The 23,193-nt window shown below is 43.6% G+C and overlaps 1 protein-coding gene across 13 annotated transcripts in view; it reads left to right on the top strand.

Moving 5' to 3' along the window:
* WNK2 (WNK lysine deficient protein kinase 2) overlaps nt 1-23,193 on the top strand; it is a 113,321-nt gene that overhangs the window by 67,850 nt on the left and 22,278 nt on the right. For 5 of the 13 annotated variants that reach the window (XM_080386221.1, XM_080386230.1, XM_080386223.1 and 2 more), the window contains 15 exons: nt 50-589; nt 3,129-3,443; nt 6,212-6,261; nt 8,807-8,972; nt 9,053-9,169; nt 9,332-9,499; nt 9,724-9,769; nt 10,932-11,048; nt 11,514-12,592; nt 13,980-14,052; nt 15,620-15,675; nt 15,753-16,438; nt 17,664-17,878; nt 19,928-20,143; nt 21,075-21,173. In XM_080386221.1, coding sequence (XP_080242347.1) covers nt 50-589; nt 3,129-3,443; nt 6,212-6,261; nt 8,807-8,972; nt 9,053-9,169; nt 9,332-9,499; nt 9,724-9,769; nt 10,932-11,048; nt 11,514-12,592; nt 13,980-14,052; nt 15,620-15,675; nt 15,753-16,438; nt 17,664-17,878; nt 19,928-20,143; nt 21,075-21,173 — 3,943 coding nt within the window. Of the gene's footprint in view, nt 1-49; nt 590-3,128; nt 3,444-6,211; nt 6,262-8,806; nt 8,973-9,052; nt 9,170-9,331; nt 9,500-9,723; nt 9,770-10,931; nt 11,049-11,513; nt 12,593-13,979; nt 14,053-15,619; nt 15,676-15,752; nt 16,439-17,663; nt 17,879-19,927; nt 20,144-21,074; nt 23,176-23,193 lie in introns of all 13 variants that reach the window. The other 8 variants (XM_080386225.1, XM_080386226.1, XM_080386228.1 and 5 more) reach the window with 6 other exon arrangements.

The raw sequence follows: 23,193 nt of genomic DNA, 5'->3' as shown, positions 1-23,193 counted from the left end.
ACCATCAGTGAAAGCACTTGCAATTTATGTGGTATTATATTTTTTTCAGATTCCTCAGTTTCCTGTCATTCCTGCAATTACTCCTCTGGCAGGACTTGACAGCCTTCCTCCAAACCTCTCTGATATACCTGCTGCAAACGTGCCCCCCATACCTGCTCCTTCTCAGTATTTTGCTCCAGCCATGATTTTACCCAGCCTCCCCATGAACCCCACTCTGCCTATGGCACCAAACTCCCCTGCCCTCCCCATGCAGGCGGTCAATCTTCCTCATACCACCGTGGCTTCTTTGGTCTTGCCCTGCCAAACAATAGTGCCAAATATGTCAGCTGCTACGATACCGTTGCTTGCTGTGGCTCCGCCGGGAGTGCCAGCATTGCCGCCGCATCACGGGGTGCCCCAGCTCCCCCAGCAACAGATGTACCAGACCACCTTCCAGCAGATCATTCAGAGCGAAGTGCCCTCTCCCCATCACACTCAGAGCACGCAAGCAGTATCCCAGCCGCAGCAGCCTCCACCTCCTCAGTCACTTCAGCCAAGCATAATTCATCCTGCAGAACAGACTCTGGCGGCACCTGGGGCTGGCCACCAGGTAATCCACGGGGCGTGGGGCTGTGTCGGTACTGGACCCTAGGGTGGTGACTGCACGCAGGCGTTCACGGGGCTCGCTCTCTTGGAAACATGCGGTGGGGAGGTTTTTTTCTTGTTCTTAAGATGTTTTGTTAACTGCTTGACCTTGGTCCTGGACATTGTTGCTAGAGCTGTGAAGTGTGGTGGAGCTGGTGAGGTCTTAAGCCAGGGGCAGGTGAACATGGAGGGTATAGGGAATGATTGTGGGGGCTCTGGAAAGCGAGCAGACGAGCACTTCTTGAATCCCCTCATCATTTTCCCATCTCAAACGTGAAAGAAGCGTGAGCTGCTGTTGTCCCGTAGGAGGAGAGCAAGCCGAGTGGGGACAGCAGCTGCACCGATCCCTTGCTCCACTCTGTGCGTGGTGTGGAGCCATTGCACGCTCGTGGCAGAATACGGGCAAGCTGGCAGGAACGGTGGGGTCATTTTGATATAGAACAGCTTTAAAACAGGGAAGGGAAATAGCCAACGACCAGAAAGCTGCATGGAAGAGGACTATCGGACAAGAATGAATTCTAGCTGCAGACCCTTTCCCCTTAAAAAAAAATGCAGCATAAATGGAGCTTCTGATATTAGTGCTATTTGCAAGAGAGCTGGTTCAAGGCTTGTTGGCAAAGTCTGTAAACACTTCTATCGCCACATCTGCAATATGACAATGTGAAATGCAGCCTGACCCAAGCAGGAGAGAGCACTAGATCTGTTAGGAATAGCATTCTTGAAAAACTGTTTTCTAAGTACATCCCTTTGCCATAACAACATAGCGATTAAAAGCCGTAACACCCCATTTCAACCTGCCATATCATGGCATCTTGAAAGTAGTACGTCATTTTTAAATTTCTATCTTCAGCCCTGTATTTGGTACAAAAATACTGTTTGTAAAAACAGTGGTGACGTGGAGCCCGAGGCAGCTGCTGCGGGGTGCCTGAGCCATGGTGTTTCCAGCGGCTTTACAGGGAGCAGAACGAGGACCGTTGGGTGCAGCAGGCGCGGCAGACACCAGAACTGGAGAACTGATACCCCAAACTGTCCTGGCACAGTCATTATCTATCAGAAATATGTGGAAGAATTGCATAGTAATATTTATAGGATAAAAAATGGCTATTGCAGACAAAATGGACAAGTGCAGAGGAAAATTAAAAAAAAAACCAAACAACATTGTTCTGTGCTTTAAAATACTTCTGACGGAGAGGTATTTCTATAAATAGAGGCTTTCCAGTGCAGCGCTGTTTTAGCAGTTGATGGTTAGCACCTCTGAGTTTAGTTTTGCCCAGGTAAATTATACATTGAAACATTCTGTGAATTATTCTAGTTATATAAGATTTTTTTTTAAAAAAAAAAGACACTGCTATTCTGCAATGTACACCACAGTTGCTGTTCTAACAGCCTCTGCTTAGGCAGTCCTGTAACTGTTACGCCTTGTGAAGTACATCGCATCTTTATTTTTATCCACGTTAAAAGCTGGAATAATAATTTTGGCTTGTATCCACAATCTGCAGAGACCATGCAGTTACAAAACTGTGTGGCCTAATTCTCATCCAGGTCTTGACATTTTTTAACGTGTTCTCCAAATAGTCTAAATCTCTGGGTGATGATACTTTAAATAAGTAAAAATTAGGCAGTGTTTTACCTAGTACTAAAAAGCCTTTTTTTCTTCCATATTTTCCTTTCTTTCCTTTTTCCTCTTCCCACAAGCTCAGTCCCCTTGGAAAAATACATGCTGTACCTAAAAGGAGAATGTTCTGTTCTTAAATGTACAACTCAAAAGAGCGGTTGTGCAGAATAACAACATGGTCTCTAAGGTAGCTGGCATCTAATCGCATCGGTCCAGTTCCCACAAAGCGCTTATGCACACGAGTTATTTTAATGCACTGAAGAAATCCACTGAGATAAATGAAACTTCCTCTGTGCGTATGGCGCAAGGAAGCGTTTGCAGGACTGGGGCCTTGGGGCTTAGCATGTCAAGAGTTAAGTTTGTCTTAAATGTTTAAACTAAGTGGAAAGCAATGTGTTCTGTAAGACGCTGGTATATATTCAGTAAAAAAGAGTTAATTGTGTGGTCTGTACCGGCTACTGGTTCTACACGTACAGTAGATTCTTAAAGAATCCTGATTCAGATTATGGGTAGAGGGTACTTCTCTCTGCCCGGGCATTGTGGTAGGCTTGTTGGAAGCAGAGCAAACTATTCAGGACAATGAATTAATCATCCCAGATTTTAATTCCTTAGTAAAATACGGCTTTGTTTCTACAAATCCAATAGCGCCCAAGCAATACACACATTGTCAGAACTATACAGGAAGAATCCTTAGATTTTTATTTGGTCATTTCAAAGCAAGTTTAAACTCTTCAGTAGTCGCTCTTCCAAGTGGAGACAACACAAATAGTCTCACTGCAGAATTACTAATCCTTTCTCTGTGAACTCTGGTGGCTTCAGTGCCTTGTCATGTGAGTCACAAGCCCTCCTAAGCAGAGATTTGTGTTAATAGCTGTCTGTTATGTTACAGCAGATTACGGGACACACTCAATATGCTCTGGAGGCTGGAGCCCAGGTGCCCATGCTGCCTGTGCAACCTTCGATAGTCATGTCACCGCCTTTGCAGTTGCAGCCTGAACTGTTGCCTCCCCGCGTCGCTCCAGAAGGCGTTTCACAGATTCATAGCAGCCTTGCTACAGCTAGTCCGCCCGTCCCCATAGATCACTGTCTGCCTCTTCAGCCCTCTGGTCTGCTGCAGCTTCAGCCTGATCTTTCCCAGCCGTTGGGTCCGCAGCCCCCGGCTCCCTGCTCAGCTGTCCCGGCAGTCGCGGAGACGTCTCAAGAGGTAGAGCTGTTTCCTCTGAAGTAACTCACCAGCCTCACCCTTAACCTTCTTACTCACTCCTTTGTGAAATAATGGGCTTATTTCACAAGGCAGATTATCCCCTCTCTCACCGTATGGAATTGCTTGTCCTAGATGCTAGCAGCTCTGGGTCAGCAAATAATCGGCTATTTTGAGTGAAGCTGGAAGCTGCATGTTGTACCTTGGGAAACGTCTCCTTGAAGTATCGAGGCAGCAGGACTGAGCACCTCTTTGTCTGTAGCTGAGTACCAACACAGAGATAGAAATCACTTTTAAGTGCTGTGGGTCAGCAAGAAGCTGTTCTCAATAGTTTCATCCATGTTTTGTCCAGTCTTGTTTTATATGTCTCAAGCACTTGTGCAACCAGCCATCACTAGCCTTACACTGCTTCATAATGTGGTTCTGCCCTATGTCAGAGCTCTTCATGCTCCTAGCCTTGTTCCCATTTCATTTAGCATTGTATCCTCCTGTATTGCCTGAATTCTAGTCTAGCCCCTGGATTTTTGTTTCTTCAGGTATTTGTAGGCATTCCCAATTATCAGTGGTCATATAAGCAAGATAGATTTTGTTGGTTTCCTTTGTAAAACTGTCAGCTCCTCCTGTCTACTATTTTGACTTTTCTTTCCACTCCCATAATTGTTTAAACTTCTGTCTTGACAGAACATCACAGCATGGTTTCTCCTCTTCAACTCTGTAACAGATATCCATAAGCAAAACAGAACAAAGATTCTGGCATTTGAACCTGACTTCAGTAAATAAGTCTAATCTGTTCTCCACTTCTGAATGGAAATGTCTCTCCTGAGGCTCTGTTCTGAGCTACCTTTCCTCCCAAAGTAACAGTTTCCATCTCTTCAGACTAAATCTTTTTTGTCTTACCCATGCTTTCATGCACTTGTCGCATGCCTTGACTACACAGTGCAGCCTACGAATTTCATTAGAGGTACAGCTTAGTTCCTCTTCGGAAGATGTTCAGTAAGGATGCTGCTAACAGTAGAACTGGATTCTAGCTCTTCATTTTGCGTGTCTAATTCCTGTCAAATAAATACTCATGCTGTGATGTAGGACGTGCGCTGGTGAATTTCTGTATCCTATAGGTTAGATATAGCAGAAATGGTAGGACCCATCTGTAGTGCTTCTCTTGCAGAATCCTCAAGTATAGCCTGGCTGTGTCAGGCATGTCCCTTACTCAGGGTATTTCTTTCTCCAACTTCCTCTTCTGTCTGCACAGCTCACATCAGGTTCAACACTGATGCAAAAGCTACAGCCTTCAATGCAGGGGCCATCCCACTAGGCATTCTGGAAATACGAGTAAACCTCATTGTTATTGTGCAGTATGATATGGGGTGTATGAGTCATCCTATATTACCCGAGAAATCCATGTCCACTGAGGCGCATGCCTGTCCTGTTACTTTATCATATCCCCAGGTATATTTAAACACCTTTTGCTAAATTCATTATTGTATTTCTTATGTATGTTAACTCCCTTCTCTCTTTCAATTTAAGAAATCAGTCCGATATCATAGCATGGTCAAAACTGATCAACGTGCTCCTTATGCTGATTTTATGACATACATTGCTAAGGTTTTCTTGGGTGTAAGAGGAGTTTCATACCTGCATATATTCAAAACTCTGCATTTTGTTGCTACTCTGCCATAATGTTTTTATCTCTTATCTTTTGTTTAAACGTGTGGCAACATTCAGATCCAAACCAATCTGAACTGATCAGGCAGATGAGATTTTGTAAGGTACTTGATCAAGTGCGTTACTAAAATTTAGATACATTATGTCTGTGTTTTCACTGTTCATTAACTTTGCAGTTTCATTGAAACTGCAGTCAAGCTTGGCATGGCATCTGTATGGCGTTCTAAGCATTGAGTGTGGCTGACTGGTTAACCACTCAGCTTTAACTCCAGTCTACCAGCTGCTTTGGTGTTAAGGTGTAATGATGACAGTCAAGGGGCCTGTCTCTAGCCACGTGTCTATAGAAGGATTTTATAGACATATTCTTGAAATATATATAAATATATATAAAATCATATATATTTATGAATATATTTGGGGTGTGTGTATATACATGTGCAGCTATATACATGCACAGGTGTGTGTGTGTCTGTCTAAATGTATGGTAAGTTTGTTGCAGTAAGGTCAGTAGCATCATCATCACAAATTCTGTGAAAACGGGTCTACCCCATGCAAAAGTTACGCTATTGATGTCTGTCCAAGCACTTAGGGAAAACTTCTCATGTGTAGAGAGCCAGAGGGCACAATGTGAGGGTGGTGGGTTTAAATGATGGATTTTCCTCTTTTATTTGTAAGTTCCGCAGAAACTTTCACAGTAAGCCAAATAAAATGAAAATACATAACACGTTTTAGGAAACTATACAAATCAATAAAACAAAATAGCTTATACTTTATGTCCGTTCAAAAATACATTGGGTAGATGCTGGTGTGGATTTGTCCTGCAATCAAGTTTTTGCCATTGTGGTGAGAACTGCTTTGTTTCTTTCACCACCAGCAGTGAACTAGCAGATTAGTGACTGCCTGAAACGTGGTTGTGCACAGATACTGATGCTTTGGACAGAAGTAATGTCAGGAGGGTGAAATGGGATGTTGGTTTTTCTGAGTTCCGAGAATTGGTTAAACAGAATGGTTTAGGATTATTGGTGTCCCAACAGCAAAATCTTTCTTAAAGGTGTTTTTAATCTGCCAATACTATGTGTTTACTTAAATGACTTTTTCTTACATTTTAGGAGCAGGCAATACAGGACAAACTTCAAACTCTGTCACAGAGCTGTGAAAGGTATCATTATAATCTCTTTGGCATAAGTAATGTTTTCTTTCTGGAGGCTGTTTTTCCTTTCTTTGGTTATGAGGCTCAGCCAAACGCCTGGCCTTTGCCGTGGGTGAGAGCAGAGCGGCAGGAGCCAAGCAGGAGAAGGCGGAAGGGTGCGTGCCTAGGGAGGGAGCCACAGGCATCCTGCGTGCAGCGTGCTGCCTGTTCCACCTCCTCCCGCTCTTCTAGTTCTCTAGTTTGGGTGCTGCATCCTAGCTTTGTACATGCAACGGCTTTCATTTCAGCATGTAACTTTTAAGATAACTGTAGTACAGTCCCTGGTGTTGGTGCTGTTGAATCTGTATAGAATCTGTGTAAAATCAGGCTATCCTAGCGTAACTGGGTACATAGTTGATTCTCCCTTTGGGACTAGATTGGGTATATGCCTGTATCACCTTCTGTAATGATCTTTTCCCAGGTGTATTGCAGGGGATGATGTATCAGTGAGAGTTGTGTGTTGAGCCACTCAAAAGTATCATTGCAAGTGTTATAACACGTGGCCAAAGCCCATTCTGTGGTCTTGCGGTACGCAGGGTCATGCTCGAGCCTTGCAGTGCTAGCGGCAGAAGTAATGGTAAATAACCCCCAGAGCCAGTTCAGCACTGTAGGAAACAAAAGCCAATTTCAGTTTGCTATCCCTCACCTGCCCGTTTCTGTACTCAAAAGCAGAAGGGAAAGTAGCAAGGTTTGGAGGAAGCAGTGAGGAAGAGCCCTGCAGAGGAAGGCTCGCTGCTGGACTGCAGGGGGGCTGGATGGGGGCAGCAGCTGCTGCTGGGGGGGCAGGATTCCCCTCCACAGGCATCTCCTGCTCCCAGGCTACAGCTCCCGCTTTGGCATCAGCAGGAAGCCAGATTTTTCAGTGTTTGGGCAAGGCAGATGGGAACCGTGTGTGTTCATAAGCAGCTGAACGCCTTGCCTATTGCAGGAGCCAGCACCAGCCTGTCTTCCCTGATTTTAAAGCTCTGGGGTTAGGATTTTAGTGACCCTTTTCTATTTTCCTGTATACACAAGATGAGTTAAGCTTATGAACTTTGAAGACACCTCTCTTACCTGTTTTCATTCTACCCCACAAAAAAAGTTAGCCTGACACAAGTCAATGCAATACTGCAACCTTAAAGTGGAATCTTCACCCACCCACCCCACCCCACCCCAAGAATTTCCAGGTTTTAAATACTGAATGGAAAGTGAAATCTAATTTTTTGTGACTATAGGTTAGTTCTGGCTATAAATAAGACAAAATTAATTCATTTTGTCTAACTTATCTAGTCTGTCGTAGAAAGGCACATCACATTTTCAGTCATCTTTTGAATTCTGATTTGCCTGAGTTGTGTTTGGAAAGCTGACTGTTGTGACTGCAGCAGCGCGGAGAGCCTGTGTGGGCACACGACTCGCAGTCGTAGAGGGAGGTCTCTGCTCCAGGGGCATCGGTGACACCGTGCTGGAGCTGGGTGCTGCTTTGTAGGGTGGAGGGTAGTGGCATGTGAATCGAATGGCTGGCAGTCGCAGCAAAGATGTGATCTAGAGTATCCCCCATGCGCAGAACGTGTTCGCTTTCCTGGTGTAGGAGTTACCCATACAAGGCAGCTGCAGAGGGAGCAGAGATCAGCTGTTCTGTGAAGCTAGTGCAGAACAAGACGTAAAAGCTTTACGTTTAAGAAAAAGGGTTCTGTAGGTTAGACTTAAATTCTTTTACATCTGTATGGCTAAATGAACACAGAAATAAATTGTCCTGGTAGGTTATGAAATCCCACGGGAGGTTTGTAAGATCAGTTTACCCAGAGCTCCGTGAGGACTGGTTTAGACAGAACTGATTATACCTTGGGGGTAATAAATCGACCAGATGGCCTTACAGTATTCTTTCCTGACATGTTTTTTATGAACCTCTGAAAGTTTCCTGCATTTTCTGTACGTGTCATATTACAATAAAGGTCTTAGCAGCTACTGTTCTGGCTGCTAATAATAATATACTGTTGCTGGCTGGTCATCTGGGATATTGTGGCATAAAATCTTTCTGATCCTTGAGAACTGCAGAGAGAGGAGAGGCGGTCTCCCAGGGGATGCCGTGTCAACTTCTCACTCTTTCCCTTCACCTCTGACCAACATGAACTGACCCTGTTTAGACCTTCTGCTGCGAGTGCAGATGGGCAGGAGCTGAGAAAACTGGACCGTAGAAAAAGAGAAACTTGTGCAGCTCAGAGAGGGACTGTGAGGAACCCTGAAGCAAAGGGGTCAGGGGTCTGTAGTGGTGCAGTAGGAATGATGGGACTTCCCTTGTGGTATTGGCAGAAATGTTACTAGATATTTCTGAGCAGGTGTGGTAGCCAGAGGACATGCCTGACTTGGAGTAGTTCCCTTACTGAGCATCTTTCAGTATCTGGCTCAATTTGGGTCAAAACAGTGCAGACATGCAGGTGGGTTTTTTTGCAGTGTGTTGTGTATCTTACCTATGCATAACTACATTGTGTGTGACGGCGGTTTTATTTTGGGGTTTTTCTTCCTTTCTCTTACAAAGCTACATGAGTCCAGATGTTACTTCAGGCAAAGAGATGAGTGACAGCTTTGAAGGAGCAATAGGAAGTGGAAAACAAGAAGGAAAGTCTTCAAAGAAACATAAGAAATCTACACGCACTCGCTCGCGCCAGGAGAAGTCCAGCAGACCCAAACTGACCATTTTAAATGCAAGTACAGCCTCTCTGAGGGTAACTTCAGGATTCCTCTGGCTTTGCCAGAAATAATGGTTGTTAATCTTTGCCCCCAGGTTTGTAACACAGGGGATAAGATGGTAGAGTGCCAGCTTGAAACACACAATCACAAAATGGTGACTTTTAAGTTTGATTTGGATGGTGATGCGCCAGAGGAGATTGCTACTTACATGGTAAGGCTCGGTGGGGCGGCTGCCCGCAGTCCCTTAATGCACCAGGCTGCTTCAGCCGACTGATTTTCATATGTGCTTGTTAACTGAGCTTTCTGGTAGCTTTGGAACAGGGCATTAGTATAATGTTACTGTTTTCCTCTTTGTTTTGATGCGGCCTTATAGGTAGAGAATGAATTCATACTGCAGAGTGAAAAAGAGACATTTATCGAACAAATGAAAGATATTATTGATAAAGCAGAAGATATGCTCAGTGAGGATACAGAAGGAGAACGAAGTTCTGATCAGGGAACGAGTCCTCAACAAGATACTGATAGATTGGAAATGAATGAGGTAAGAAATATTAAGTAAAGATTTCTAGTTTGATTCCTTTTTCTTAACAGCCAGTTACTGTTAGTTTTACATCCTCTGTTCAAAAAAAATTAAATGTTTCTTAGCTAGAAAAATAACACTTTTACTCCATTAAGGCTTACGAGTGCTCCTTGGAATGATAAGCCTTTTGCATTGAGATGAGGCAGTTAGTTCTCCTATTATTTTGATTTATTTTTTTTTAACAGGAGAAGCGGCAGTCTCAAATGAAGACACCTGTGTATCAGCAAAATGGTAAATGTGCCTTTGAATACAAACTTAATCTCATACTTTAAGGCAGTCATGAGTTTATGCAAAGGTTTGCTACATTCAGGAAGAAATCCACTGGTTACTGGTGGTTGGAAATTTACGTATACGGGTATGACAGTGGTCCCTGCTGTTAGCAGCCTGGAAGATTGCAGGACTAACCTGGATGACTCTAACATCTGGGGATGTTTAGGGAGGCCCTGAATTAGACAAGCTGATAATCAGCAATGGAAAAGTCACAAAGGTGTGGGCAAGCGTACTCTTTTCGCAACAGTAAATATACTTGCAATAGGAATCTAAAATATTATGTTTGTGTTGGTAATTTAATTGACATTTCTAATCCGTAGGTTTTCAGCTTCATTGGTATTACAGGGGGACTCGGGATTCCCAACCCAGCCGTATGTGACGGGTTTTACAGGCAAAGGGAATGGGAAGGGAATTGGCCCTTGATTCACTCTGCAAGTGCATGCTGGTGGGAACACTGAAACCTCTACTGAAGGCTTTCATCGTTTCCAAAATTCCTGTTACTGTACGTGGCACTGTGCATTTGCTCCGTGCTGATGGGGGAAGGAGGATAATTTAGAACTACTTTGGCTAGTGCAGAAACAGGGACTACTCTAAACTAGACTTTCTGCTCAAAAGGTCTGGGTTTTTTGCCTCTAAAGGTCATATAGTTTTCTCAGCATGCCTTTATTTAACGTAACATTTATACGAGGTGTGTATAGTTTTGGTTTATCATTTACATATTGCCAAGCTTTGAGATGAGATGGAAGGAAATACTAGCTAGAAAACTGCCAACAAGGAAGAGTTAAGCTGGATAAACTTTACAAAGCTAACAAATTTGTCATTGTGAGAAAACTGTCTGTAGTACAGTTAATAAAATTTTCATGGATGTAACTACCCTCTAAAAGTATGAACACTTGAAAATAAGTTTTCTAATAACTTAAAATGTGTGGCAGAATCGGGAGGCATCACTGTTTCCCTTCCAGAAGGGAGGAGAATCAAATTAGGAGCCGTTGATTTAACCTTGGCCAGTACTGTAGAAGTTCTGATTTTTCTTTCTGAACACAGAATTAAGACTAAGTTTTGACAGATGATCCGAATGAATGAAAACTACTGTGTTTGCTTCTTGTTTTCTTTTCGCCTCTAGTTTTGCATACTGGAAAAAGGTGGTTTATTATATGTCCTGTTGTGGAAAACCCTACTACTGATGCACCAGAATTTCCTCCACCGGTACCTCAGAGTACACAGCAGTCTGAAGGGCCAGGTATTTACAAACTTCATGGAAAATGTCGTCTTCTCTGAAGCTGCTGCATCACCTCTCTTCTATTCACACCTGACTTAGCTGTGATTGCTTCACTTCATTTGATTGGAGGAAGAAAACGATTAATTTTGTGAAGTCATGCATATTAAGTGTGTTCCTGGTGTTGAACCAAATTAGGAATGTTTGTTTGCGATTCAGGAAAGTCTCAGTATTTTAACCCTGCCTTATGCTATAAGGTAGCTGAAGTTGCAGTCACTGCCATCTTAATAAGCGGTGAAGATATTTCAGTGAAATATTCTTGCATAATCTGCAATTTTAGGTTCTGATTTGACTTGTATTTTCTGGTGGGAATCACTAATGGGTTGTGGCTAGGTGTGGCTGTCGCTGCAGTTAGCTGGCAGGTTTTGCAGTGACTTCCATCCTGTGCAGGTCATTAAGAGGTTGAGCTGATGTTTGTATTCTTTCTAGACCTGGAGCAGTCAGATGATCAGCAAGTGGTGACAGATCCGCCTGGTGTCCTAGCTGGTCAGCAGCTTCCCCTGCAAGCAGGTGTATGTGACAGCCCCATCAGAGCCTCTCCGTCTTTGGCACAAGCTCCTGCTGCAGCATCTTCCACCGGCTTACCGAGCCAGGTGGAGTTTCCAGCTCCGGCACTGCCGGGGCCTGTTCCAACTATCCTGGAGCAGGTGGCTGCTAATGGCGCTCAGCTGGAGTATTCCCCGCTGAAGGCAGCAGTGCCAGCCCCGTCGGGCGCTCCTGCCCCCCGTGCCGCCTTGCTGGAGGAGCCCCCTGACGCCCCCGCTGCTCCTCAGCACCCGCAGCTGCAGGCCGACGAGGGCACGTGTGTCCCTGATGTGGAGATAGCATGTTGCAGCGTTGGGCCGCCCAAGTCGGCCCCAGCCGCTCCGGCGAAGGCGGCAGAGCTCTGCCCGCTGCCCACACTCCCAGATGCCGTCGTTCTGGAACGGCAGCCTGCGGCGCAGGTCCCTCACCTGCCCGAGGCCGGCCAGCCTGGCATGGTGCAGCACTCCTTCGTGAGCCAGGCGTTCCCCGCAGCTGCGGCGCCCGACGCTCTGGGTCTGTCAGGGTCTCAGCTCCAGAGCCCGACGCAGGTGCCAGTGGCCACGTCCCAGCAGCACGCCATGCTGCCCCAGGCACAGCCCGCGGCCAGCGCCGCTGTGGGCATCGGCCTGCTGCAGCAGCAGCAGCCCAGCACCGCCGAGTCCGACGGAGAGGGACCACCCAGGGTGGACTTCGTTGACAACACAATAAAGAGCCTTGATGAGAAATTACGCAATTTACTTTACCAGGAATATGTTCCTACTTCTTCTGCTTCAGCAGGGACTCCAGACACCTCTGTCCCATTAGAGCAGGGCGACAGTGAATTTAACTTGCCACCTTTTAATGAAGATCAAGTTCCCATCCTAGCGTTGGATTTGAGAGAACCGGGCCATAATGTTGCAGATACCGGCCAGGAGGTGAAAGCTGCTGCTGAGGCCCAGTCGGTGCCACTCGTAACATCTGAGATCTCGCCTTACCCAACACGGGTTAGTGCAGCCACGGCCCTGCCCTTCGTACCCCCAAACCCAGCTGCTAGGGACAGCACTACAGCGGAGCTCAGAACCACGAGCCTGTGGTAGGACACGTGTAGATATCTTGCTTCTGCAAAGATTTTGTGGGTGGATTACCTTTTGTCTGTTGGCTGCTTTCCAGCTTGAAAGTTGTCTTTAAATTTTTACCGTTGGATGCATTCTGACTCATTTTACAGAAATGCTTGGTAGTGAAAGCCAGACTTTTCCTTTGGGTTTAGAAGTGGTGTAGTATCTTAGTTCATTCTCCTCCTCTTGTGTCCCATTTCTAAAGCAGGCGGAAATGTGATCATTTTTTTTTTTGTAGCTTAAGAATGTAAAAGACAAGAGGGATATAGTCATGCAAGTTCTGATGAAGGCGATTATGCTCCGATAGGAATTCTTTTATAGAAATTAATGGTAGTGCTTATAATGCCTGCCTTCCGAGCCAGTCTGAATAAAAGAAACACTTCAGGAACCTTTGCTTTGTTCAAGTGCTGCAGCTAAAGACGACACTCTGTAGGTAGAGGCTGGCTCTGCTTTCAGTAATGATTTCTCTTGTCTTCCCCTGAACTTGGCAGAGCAAGACTTCACTGGAAAGCATCTCAGGAAAGCTGAAGCCAGGTGGTCTGGGTCATTATTTACTCCGTGTCTCAATTGTGCACCTGTGTTGCGTTCTTTCAGATAAAATCCTGAGTTCATTAAATGCAACAGATTTGCAGCACTTCCTGCTAGGAAGATCAGTGTATATCTTACTTGAAAAGTAGCATTTCTGGAGATAATTTCATCACCACTAGCAAGGATAAGGCTGTTCCACGTAGTGTCAGCGAGATGAACTGTATCAACTGCTTGAAAGATGCTGTATGTTACAGGAAAGGCAGCTGCACTTGAGTAACTCTATAGAGCATATTGTTTGTAATGATGAATGACTTTCTATAGTGGATAAAAGTGTCTCTACAACAGGTTATGTCTCTCCAGTAATTTTAATTTGTCCTATTAAAATCTGTGGCAATAACAAAAGGAGAGATGTAGGGTTTCTGAAGACAGACATATACAGATGAAGAATGTATGGTCTGGCTGGAAAAGCAAACCAGGACAAAACCCCAAACTGATACATGCAATTCAGTGCCTAGTTTTTAGTAACTTAGGCTGCAGTTGTCTCTGTGACGTTGCCGCTGCTTTTTTTCTTCCATGGGAGGGGGGGAGGAAAAATGGAGTAGTTGAAGGAAAAGCTAGAAGGCCACATTATGAAAGTTTAGTAATTCACAATAGTGTGAGGGCAGAGAGGGAGAGACAGGAGAATGCACTGCCTTTCTGCTTTGTGTGTGAGACTAAAATTCTTTTTCTTTCTTCTTTTGACCAAAAGATTGAGAAGTCAGAGGTCGCCAGCATCAGCGCTCATTCCTCAGAAGCAAGAGGTGGGTCGGCAAGCAGAAAAGGTAATGCTGCTTTCAGTGCTGAATGGCAGCAGTACTTCCGTACTAGTGCATGGTCTGTTCTCTGGTGTCCCCTTGATGCTCACCCTTCTGCAGAGCACGGCCCTGCGCATGGCATTTCTGGTCCTCTTTGTGACAGAACTAATATTAAACATCTCGCTTCTATCAAGCTTCCTAGAAAGAAACTGCCTCACAGGTGGATTTACTTTAAACCATAAATACGTGTTGGTGGTGCGGGTATAAGGTATTCACGCAGAAGGCTATGTTCCCAGTAATAGATTTCCCAGTAATGGTAATATGTTCCCAGTAATAAAAGTCCAAACAGAAAGGCCCTTGGATTTCCTGGGTTTCTTAAAAACAAGTTGACAAAAATAACATGATTGAGGATAGCCACTCTGGGAGAAGCCTGTAAGATTTTTCAAGGAAATCCTGTGGAAAACTAGTAAAGAGGGACTTTCTTTAGGTACTTGTAGATACAATGGCACTTTGTGTAAAACATAGTAGGAGCCACAGTAAGAAACTGGGATTTATCACCCTACATTTACCTGTCCTGCAACTTGTGGGATGTTTTAAGGGCTGAGGAACCCAAAACCGCACCTGCTGTCATGGGTGGGGTTGGGGAGGGCTTAAAATACATGGGGTTTTAGATTGTTATGGCAAAGCTGGCTCCCAGGTTTGTGTGACAACGTAGGTAATTCTTGTCCTGGTGGATGTAGATTGTGTGCTGCTTTGAGGTCAGTGCGAGAGGGGAAAGCTTTGGGCAGCCTGCATTGCCTGTCTTGCTATGGACAAAGAAGAAAGTGTTCAAGTGGAACGTAGCGCCGCGTAATAAAATAAATGTATCTTAGATACCATCAAGCAGTGATGTATTTCACCATTTTGGAGCTATGAAGTGACAGATTTTTGCCTTATGTTCACTCTGTGCGGTGTGCCATAAGAAAGCGGCTCCCTGAGACGCCTGCATTTGTTGGTTTAACTTCAAAACCAGCATCCAGGTTGTGAAATACTCGTCTTGATTCCTGTCACTAACGCTTTGCTTCTTGCGTGCTTCTGTGGTCTGAGTGGCCACCATTTGAGCTTATAATTTCCACTTTCAGCAATGTGCATTAACTTCATTTCACATGCTTTTGTTCTGTCAAATGAAAGGTGTGAAATACCAGCCCGTCCGTGGCCAGCTGCAGCGCTTTGTACGCACGAACAGCTGAGTGCAATTACTTTTTGGAGACATCGAGAACACCTTAGTGATGCAGGTCCAATGTACTGTGCAGGTTTCATTCTTCTTCTGGTTTTCTCCTTTAAAAATTCTCAACTGACTAATGAAATTCCACACTCTATTATTTGAATTCCCCAAATCAATAGATTGAAGAGAGTGCCTACCTGCAGGTATTTTATATTGTCCCCCTGCATTATAGATCCTGTATTTCAAAAATCGGGTATTTAGATTATTCTCCAGTGCTACACTGTATCATTCTTCAGTTTATCACAATAAACTGGTTTTTATTATACTAAAGCATTCCACACATGAAAAAATATATATGTATATAATTTTTTTTTCCAACTTGTAAAACAGGTTCATCTGCAAGCATCGCTTCAGCTCCTGCTGCTACAGCAAAAAGCCTCCTTCAGGTAACCAGAAACTAGGAGCAGTTTTATGCTTGATTGTTACAGTTGCTTTCAGAATTAATCCCTATTATTTTCTCCAGGTTGCACCTACATCATCAAGCATAACTAAACAGATGGAAACTTCTAAAACGAGCGAGAAGGCAAAGACTATGGCTTCGTCTGCATACACGGATAACGTAACGCAGATAGCTACAGCAGATGGGGTGATAAATAACCTTCAAAGGGATGACTCTCTAGACTCTGGTTCCTATGGAAAACAGGCTGAAACTCATGATAGCGGTACACCAGCCAAAACTATTGGCAGGTTTTCAGTAATCAGCACACAAGATGAATTAACTTTAACAGCGCCACACTGCTTACGGTTCTCGGCACCCCCAGATGTCTATTTGGATGAGCTACCTTCCAGCCCTGATCTGAAGACAGCTGTCCGACGGGTGCAGACAGCCTCTTCTGTCGATGTCCTCTGTGACCAGGGTTCGAGTGATTCTGCTGATGAGCCTTTCCATTGCCAGTCGGTGGCTGCTGCTCAACTGTCCCCCCCAAGCAGTAGTGCAGCCACTGACTTAATTAAAAAAGCAGCTGCTTTTCTGCAAAGATCTGGCAAAGCTAGCTCACCAAGCCTCGATTCACCTAATGGGCAAGGAACAAAAATTCCTACCATCAACATAACATCTTTCCACTCTCAGTCGTCATACATGAGCAGCGACAATGACTCGGAATTTGAAGATGCAGATATGAAGAAAGAACTGCAGAACCTGAGAGAAAAGTATGTCGGGTTGCAGGCAATGCTAAGGAAGCTTGTGTTCAGATACCTAGGCAGCATCTCTGCATATGATGAGTAAATGTGTGGTTTTCATAGCTGTAATGATTAAACTGGATCTGGGGAAGTTAGGCAGCACTAGGATGCTTCCCAAATGTCTGCGTTCTTTTATGTATCGCCTTTTTGTGTCCGTTTAGAAGAATAATTCAGTAATTTTTTAAACCCCAAAACATTTCTGCTGCAGTATCCAGTCTCCTTGCTGAAGAGCTATGTTGATGTGGTAGCAAACGGTAGCACTTGCAGTGTATGGGATAGTAGGTTCCTATGTGGGTGCTGTTGAAGGCGGCGTAAAAATAATCTGGTTGCCTGCATAGACAGCTGCTGTAGTGTTCTCTTCATGTCCTTCTCTACAAGGGTGATGTAGACTTACTAGGTCTACAGATCCCTCACTATTTCCAGACCTGCTTTTACAGCATCTGTTAGGCGGGTAAGACCATCGCTTCGCCTCCCATTGGATCTCTCATCAGGTCCGGCAGGAGGCTGCATGAACCTGGCAGGAGTTGGTTGTGCTGCCAGCCCTGAGAGCTAGCTAGCTTTAAATGTGAACACTTTCTTTCTTTCCTGGCAGGTGATGGGTAAAAACTAGCATTAGATGTTAGTTTAACTGAAATGATAATCTTTACCTGAAGGTATAACGTTTTTACTGAATACAGATGATGCATCTTTTTAAAACGGAACTGCAGTAACACAAAACCTTTGAACTGACTTTATGGCACCATGAAATCTGCATTATAAATAAGGTAATGATTCGTAGGCTAATGGCATTTTAATGGGAAGCACTTTTGGTTTGCTTCACGTTGAACTCCTTCAAACTGATGTACGTACCTTGAGAGTTAATTTCTTAAGAGTTAACTACTTTTAAGCTACTGGTTTAAAGAGAAAAATTCTGGAAGTGTTTGGAGTTCCTGTCAGATCTCATGTCAAAATCGGTTCTTTTCACTGAGGATGCTGAAAAGCTTTTTAGCTGCTTGGGATTCTGTCTTACAAACGAGTATTTGAGAAGTCAGTCACCACAGGTAGATTGTTACAGCTTCACATACTTTTGGATGAGCAGTTGATTGTTTTATAACCAAAGACCGTTCTGTTTCTTTCTTTAGAACTAACTATGCTGTCAAGATGCGGTGCTTTATCAAATGCATTACTAGCAGAGTTCTTTATTTTTTATGTTTAGGCATATGAAAGAAATTGCTGAACTTCAGACTCAGCAAAAGAACGAGATAGAGGCACTGTATATTCGGTTAGGGAAACCCCTCCCGCCCAACCTGGGGTTCCTTCACTCGGCCCCGCCAAGCGGCCGTCGCCGAAGAACCAGCAAAAATAAATTGAAAGGAGGAAAACTGTTAAACCCCCTGGTCCAGCAGCTCAGGAGCGGAACATCAAGCACAAGTAGGTACACTGCATTGCTTTCCGTACTCCTGCCGTTTGTCGGTTGTGGTTCTGCTGTGTAACTGCGTGGGCTGCAGGAAAGGCGCTGAGTTGTTGCCGGTTTTAGTACCATGACTCCAGCTGGTGTAGCGCGAACCGTTGTTGAGGTGGGCTGCTGCTGGGCCAGGCTGGTTACCTTTGTGCCCAGTGCTGAACCATACGTACCTTCTCTGCATCGGTCCCAATGTCTGGCAGAGAAACAGCATTCCACTTTAATTTGGAACGCAGCCTGGTTACATTTTCTCATCCTTTCTCCAAAAGCAATTTACTGATGACTGTGTTCACTTCTTAGGTGCTGTTATCCTGTGCTGGTTATGTGCTGTATCTTGTTTATTTTTTTCCTACAAGATGCCATATAAATAAGATTGGATTGTGTTTGCTCCCCAAAAGGCTGGGAGGTAAAATTCCATTATAAAACTGTGACGGGTGCTTTGACCATCTGAAGTAGTTGAAGGTTTTTCAACCAGTAGTACAGTCTTGAGTCATCATCCCTTTGGAAAGTATAAAGATATAATTTAACTGGAAAATATTGATATACTCCAGTACTTATTTCTTCAGCAAAATGTAAAATAGAACATGAATAATTTTTCTTCAACTTAGTTCATGTTCTTATTTAGAGGAGCAGCAGCACCTCCAGCATTAACCCTGTATTTCAAACCTGGTAGCTCTTCTTTGCAAGGTCACTGCATCACAGGTCCACTTCGAATTTCATTGCATCCATCTTAATAGAGTGTTTTGGAGGTTTACTTTTAATTAAGGATTTCAGCGGAGGCAAGAAAAGCAAAGATAATCAGAGGCAAGATGTTCTGTGGTCCAGCTTGAATCCTGGTATTCTTGCCTGCAGGAACTGAAGCAACGTTCAGTGCTTTATACCTCTTTAGCTGCTGCCTGGCTGACATGCATAGAGGTTTTACTTCCTTTCCTTGTGCTGAGATACTCTGTCTGCTGTCCTTGGTCCTTTCATTTTTCCGGTTTGTTCTTGGGTTCTCTCTAGCCATTTCCCCCCTCTGTCTATTCACAAAACCCACATCTGTCTCCACTCATGGATCTTGGCTCATATTAGTGTGTACTGTGCTAGTCCAAAGAATTTAAGCTTATTTTAAGCATCAGATATCCCAGTTCTTCTTTTGGGGGTGGGGGTGGTTCTCCTCATCACCTTCAGTTAGAGAACAGAAATCTGCTCAGCCAGACCGCTGCTTCGGTGCATGCCTGCCTTCACGCATTTCTTCTGTGTTGTTTTCCAGTTTTTTTGAGGCATTATGTAAAGTTTACGTTACCTTTTGAGAATCTATCCGTGCCCAAGTTCTCGTCCTTGACTCTGTGTATATTCCTCATTTTTTGGCCTTCCTAGGCCCTTCCTCAGGGATCAAAGGGAGGCGGTTTCTAATATGGTTCCTGATCTAACTGTCATTTCCACTGTTAGATGGTTTTACCGATAAATCCATGCAACAAGGGTGATTACAAAGTATTCTGGTGGTAAAGCCTCCTTATGTGAGATGCTCGAGTAGACAGACATATCAATACAGAGTTATATATACACATGGATCTATCCATATATAGACAGCTATAAATAAAAAGTCCCTCATGTCTTTGCAGCAACTTTTTATTTCTCTCCATTTGCTTGCTTTCCCCCCTCATGTTTGAGAGCAAACCTACGTGTTCTGCTCCATCGTTCTGTGCATTCATCCTCCCACTTCGATGCAGCTCTCGCTTAGTTTCAGCAGTGCTCCTGGTGAGGTCCTCACTGCAACCTTTCTGAAAAATGCAGAAAACAGGCTGTAAAAATGAAACTTACTCCTCAAGCTTCTTGGAGAAACTGGATCGGTGATAGCATGTGTAGATTATATGCTGGTGCAGGCTATCCATAGGGTCTGTGCTTAATACACTACCTCAGGATTTTAAACCACTGTTCCTCCTGGGCCAGGGAACAATTATTTTTAGGTACGTTTTTTTATTCAGTGGTTTCCTAGCATTTGCCATTGCATGTGTTTTGTTTGTTTGCTCTTTCAGGTAATCTTTCAGACTCTAAAGACTCACCCCACAAAGAAACAGCTAAAGCTCAGCCTGGATCTCCCGAAGCAGCAGCCACCACCTCCCCTGCCCCAGCCACCTTTGGGAAGGCTGTTCAGACACAGCAGCCGTGCTCTGTCAAAGCCTCTTTGTCTTCTGACATCTGCTCCGGCTTGGGCCCCGAAGGAGGTGACGTGAACGCAAGCTCTGGCCAAGGTGATTTTTTTCATACCGGCTGTTCAGCATGTCTTCCAGCACATGCTAAAATTAGTTTGCTTCCCTTGTGCTTGAACTTTTTAGGAGTGGATTTCACTTCTAGTGATGTAGGAACGTGAACCTCTGACAATCCAAATTATGGGCTTGTCTTTAAAAAGATCGTTGCAGTATTGTCAGAAGAACAAAAGTAAAGTATCTTACCAAGTGTCGAGTCAACACTCGAGAAGGCACACTAAGTTTTAGGAAGAAACTACCTTTTATTTTCGCCAGCGGTGGCTTTATACTGACACCTTTTCTGGAGTCTGCCTTACAGATTTCTGAGAAAAAGACAAGGAAAACAAAAAAGATCTAGCAGGATAGGAGATTGTTTCCTTTGGTTCATTTTGGGCTTCTTTTAGCCCCTTGATACCGATGGACCCAGAGTTCCTCATTATAAACTACCAAACAATCCTTGGGTGTGAGGGCGGTGGGGGGTGGGGAGAAAAAATGAAAACCAAACCCAGAGAACCAAGTTATGTTTCCTTTATCGGACGGGTTAACTCTGTGCATGATTTTGGAGTCCCAGCGAAAGGACTGTAGATTGGCTTTGTTCCTCAGTCCCGACCTCTGATACTTCTGTGTCTTGCACACCTCATAGGCTTTTGACTGATCTTGTTGCCATGCATATTGGAAGTTATAATGATGATTAAAATACCTTCCTCTCATTGCACATCCTGCCAAACTAATCTGCAAAATACCTATCTGTTCTCTTCTGCTGTTATTGCATCCTTTGTGTATGGTCAATTAACTTACTCCTCTTTGGCAAAGTTTAAAATGGAGATGTGGATGTTTAACTAACAAAGCTGATTTGACTGATGGTATAGGACATCTGATCACAGCTACTTGTACTTTATAAGTGTCTTTGTTTTCTTCCCTTTATATTCATTTGCAGGCTGGACGGTTTTCCACCAAACGTCTGAGAGAGTGACCTATAAATCTAGTAGCAAACCTCGTACCAGATTCCTCAGTGGACCTGTGTCTTTGTCCATCTGTTTGTATTTGTTCTTTTGTATTTTATCACAGTCCATCTTTCTTTTACCCACTTTTTCCAATTCCATGTTTTATCTCTAATATGTTTGGCAGGATGCCCCTTTTTCTGAACCATCTTTTCTTTCTTTTTATCTTTCTTTTTTAAGTAATCATCATGAACACACCTTATTTATATTAATTTTTCATATGAAAGCTTTTTTTGCACTGCTTTTGGCTCGTGCCTGGGCACCAAAAGCATGTGTGGAAGATCTCATCATTTATTATATAGCCTTATGGTAAATTTTACCCTGGACTTACCAAAGCTTTTGTACTTTATGTGATTTATGTTGAAGTAATTTTATTTGCAATGTGGCAAATATACATGTCTGCTGTCCCGGTTCCAGCGACAACAAAAAGAAATCCATCCTTCTGTAGACGAATGGTCTCTTTCACACATGTTTGGACTATGAAGACATGCATGTAGCAAGCTGATACAATACTAGAAGGTCACTGAAGGGTATAACTTCCATACAAGGGCTGTATTAACACGATATACAGTACTGTTTATATCCACTCTATTTTCTTTAATTTTTTTTCCCCCGCTCTTTGCATGTGGAAATGCTGAGACGATAGTGCTCCAGCTAGTTCTTTCAAAATCTGTTTCTTAGGTGGGCTTTTCCCCATGCATTCACTGGAATTACTTCTAAGAGAGCAATTTTTTTATGTACTTGTAAGCAGCAGGAAGATCTGGTTACTCCGTGGGAGAGTACCATCAACTTTTTTTGTGTAAGCTGATCTGGCTGAAGCACTTTACTCAGTTTATTTTCTTATGACCTTATGTGACCTCAGAGATGAAGTCAATTAGCAGTTCATCAATGCATAAATAAGTAAAAAGCAATATCAGATTTTCAGATGAGACTTTGAAATGGATTGCTGGGATCCAGTATTTTTATGTTTCAAATAATTGTGCACCTTCTATTTGTACCCTATTTGTATGACTTCTAAAGTAATTGGCAATTCAACCAAACGATACCAAGTTATTCAATTAAAAATTAAGACCTTTTAACCCAATCACATATGCTGCTTTTTAGGCAAACAGATTTTGCTTGTACAATAAAGATATGTTGTGCTGAACAGGTACTATAGGCCACTTTACATATAACATTAGGAAGGCTAATAACGTTCTTGAGAAAATGTTTGGTTAACTAACTGTTCATTTGCATTAATATCAGATCTCCCATTGGAGTTCTACATTGCTCATCATTATCCAAGTGGTACAGATCAAAGGCACAAGACCACTCAAATACACTTCTCCTAATTTTATGAATAAAAAGTACTGTAAAAAATAATCTTGATTTTTATTTTTTTTTCTCTTTTTGGTTGAGGTCCCTAAAAGTCCAAGCACTCAGGTTCTTGAGAACTGATGTTTACCGCTCAGCATACTGAATTTTTCATTATGCAAGTTTTATAATGACTATATGAGACAGTTTTGCATTCGGGATTTTTTTTTTTCTGAGAACCCAAGGGGAATTCCTAGTTCACAGATTTTCCCATTTGGTATTATAACGGACATAGTAGTTTCTTCCTCTGCACATGTAATTCCCAGAAGTTGTTTCATTAATCTTTCACAGAATTGTTATTCAGTAGGATGTAAAAAGACTGGGAGATGGCAATTAAAAACCAGCATATTAAAAATGTTTGGGTGCATGGATCTTGTGAATGAAACCAAGGGAATATGTAAATCCTTCAAATCGTGAAGTTTCCCGATGCTTAAATAACTCGGCATGACTAACTGCTTTCTGTTCTCAGCCCATATGCTCTCTTCTCGGCTTCTCCGGGGTGAAGCGTTTGGAGAGGAGGTTTGCACTCCCCCATGTCTGAGTCATGTGAGGAGATGGACTGAGTTTCAGGCGCGTAACCCTGGCACATCTCTCCCGAGGCACCGCCGCTCAGGGGGCGCAGCTTAGGTTCAAATACTGCCTGTCACTTGAGTTGCTGCGCAGTTGTCCACAGCTGAATTACTGGTAGGTTTGGATGGGGAC

The sequence above is a fragment of the Falco punctatus genome (genome assembly GCF_963210335.1).
Source record: "Falco punctatus genome assembly, chromosome: 4".
Lineage (NCBI taxonomy): Eukaryota > Metazoa > Chordata > Aves > Falconiformes > Falconidae > Falco > Falco punctatus.
This window is presented reverse-complemented; position numbering and strand designations above follow the sequence as displayed.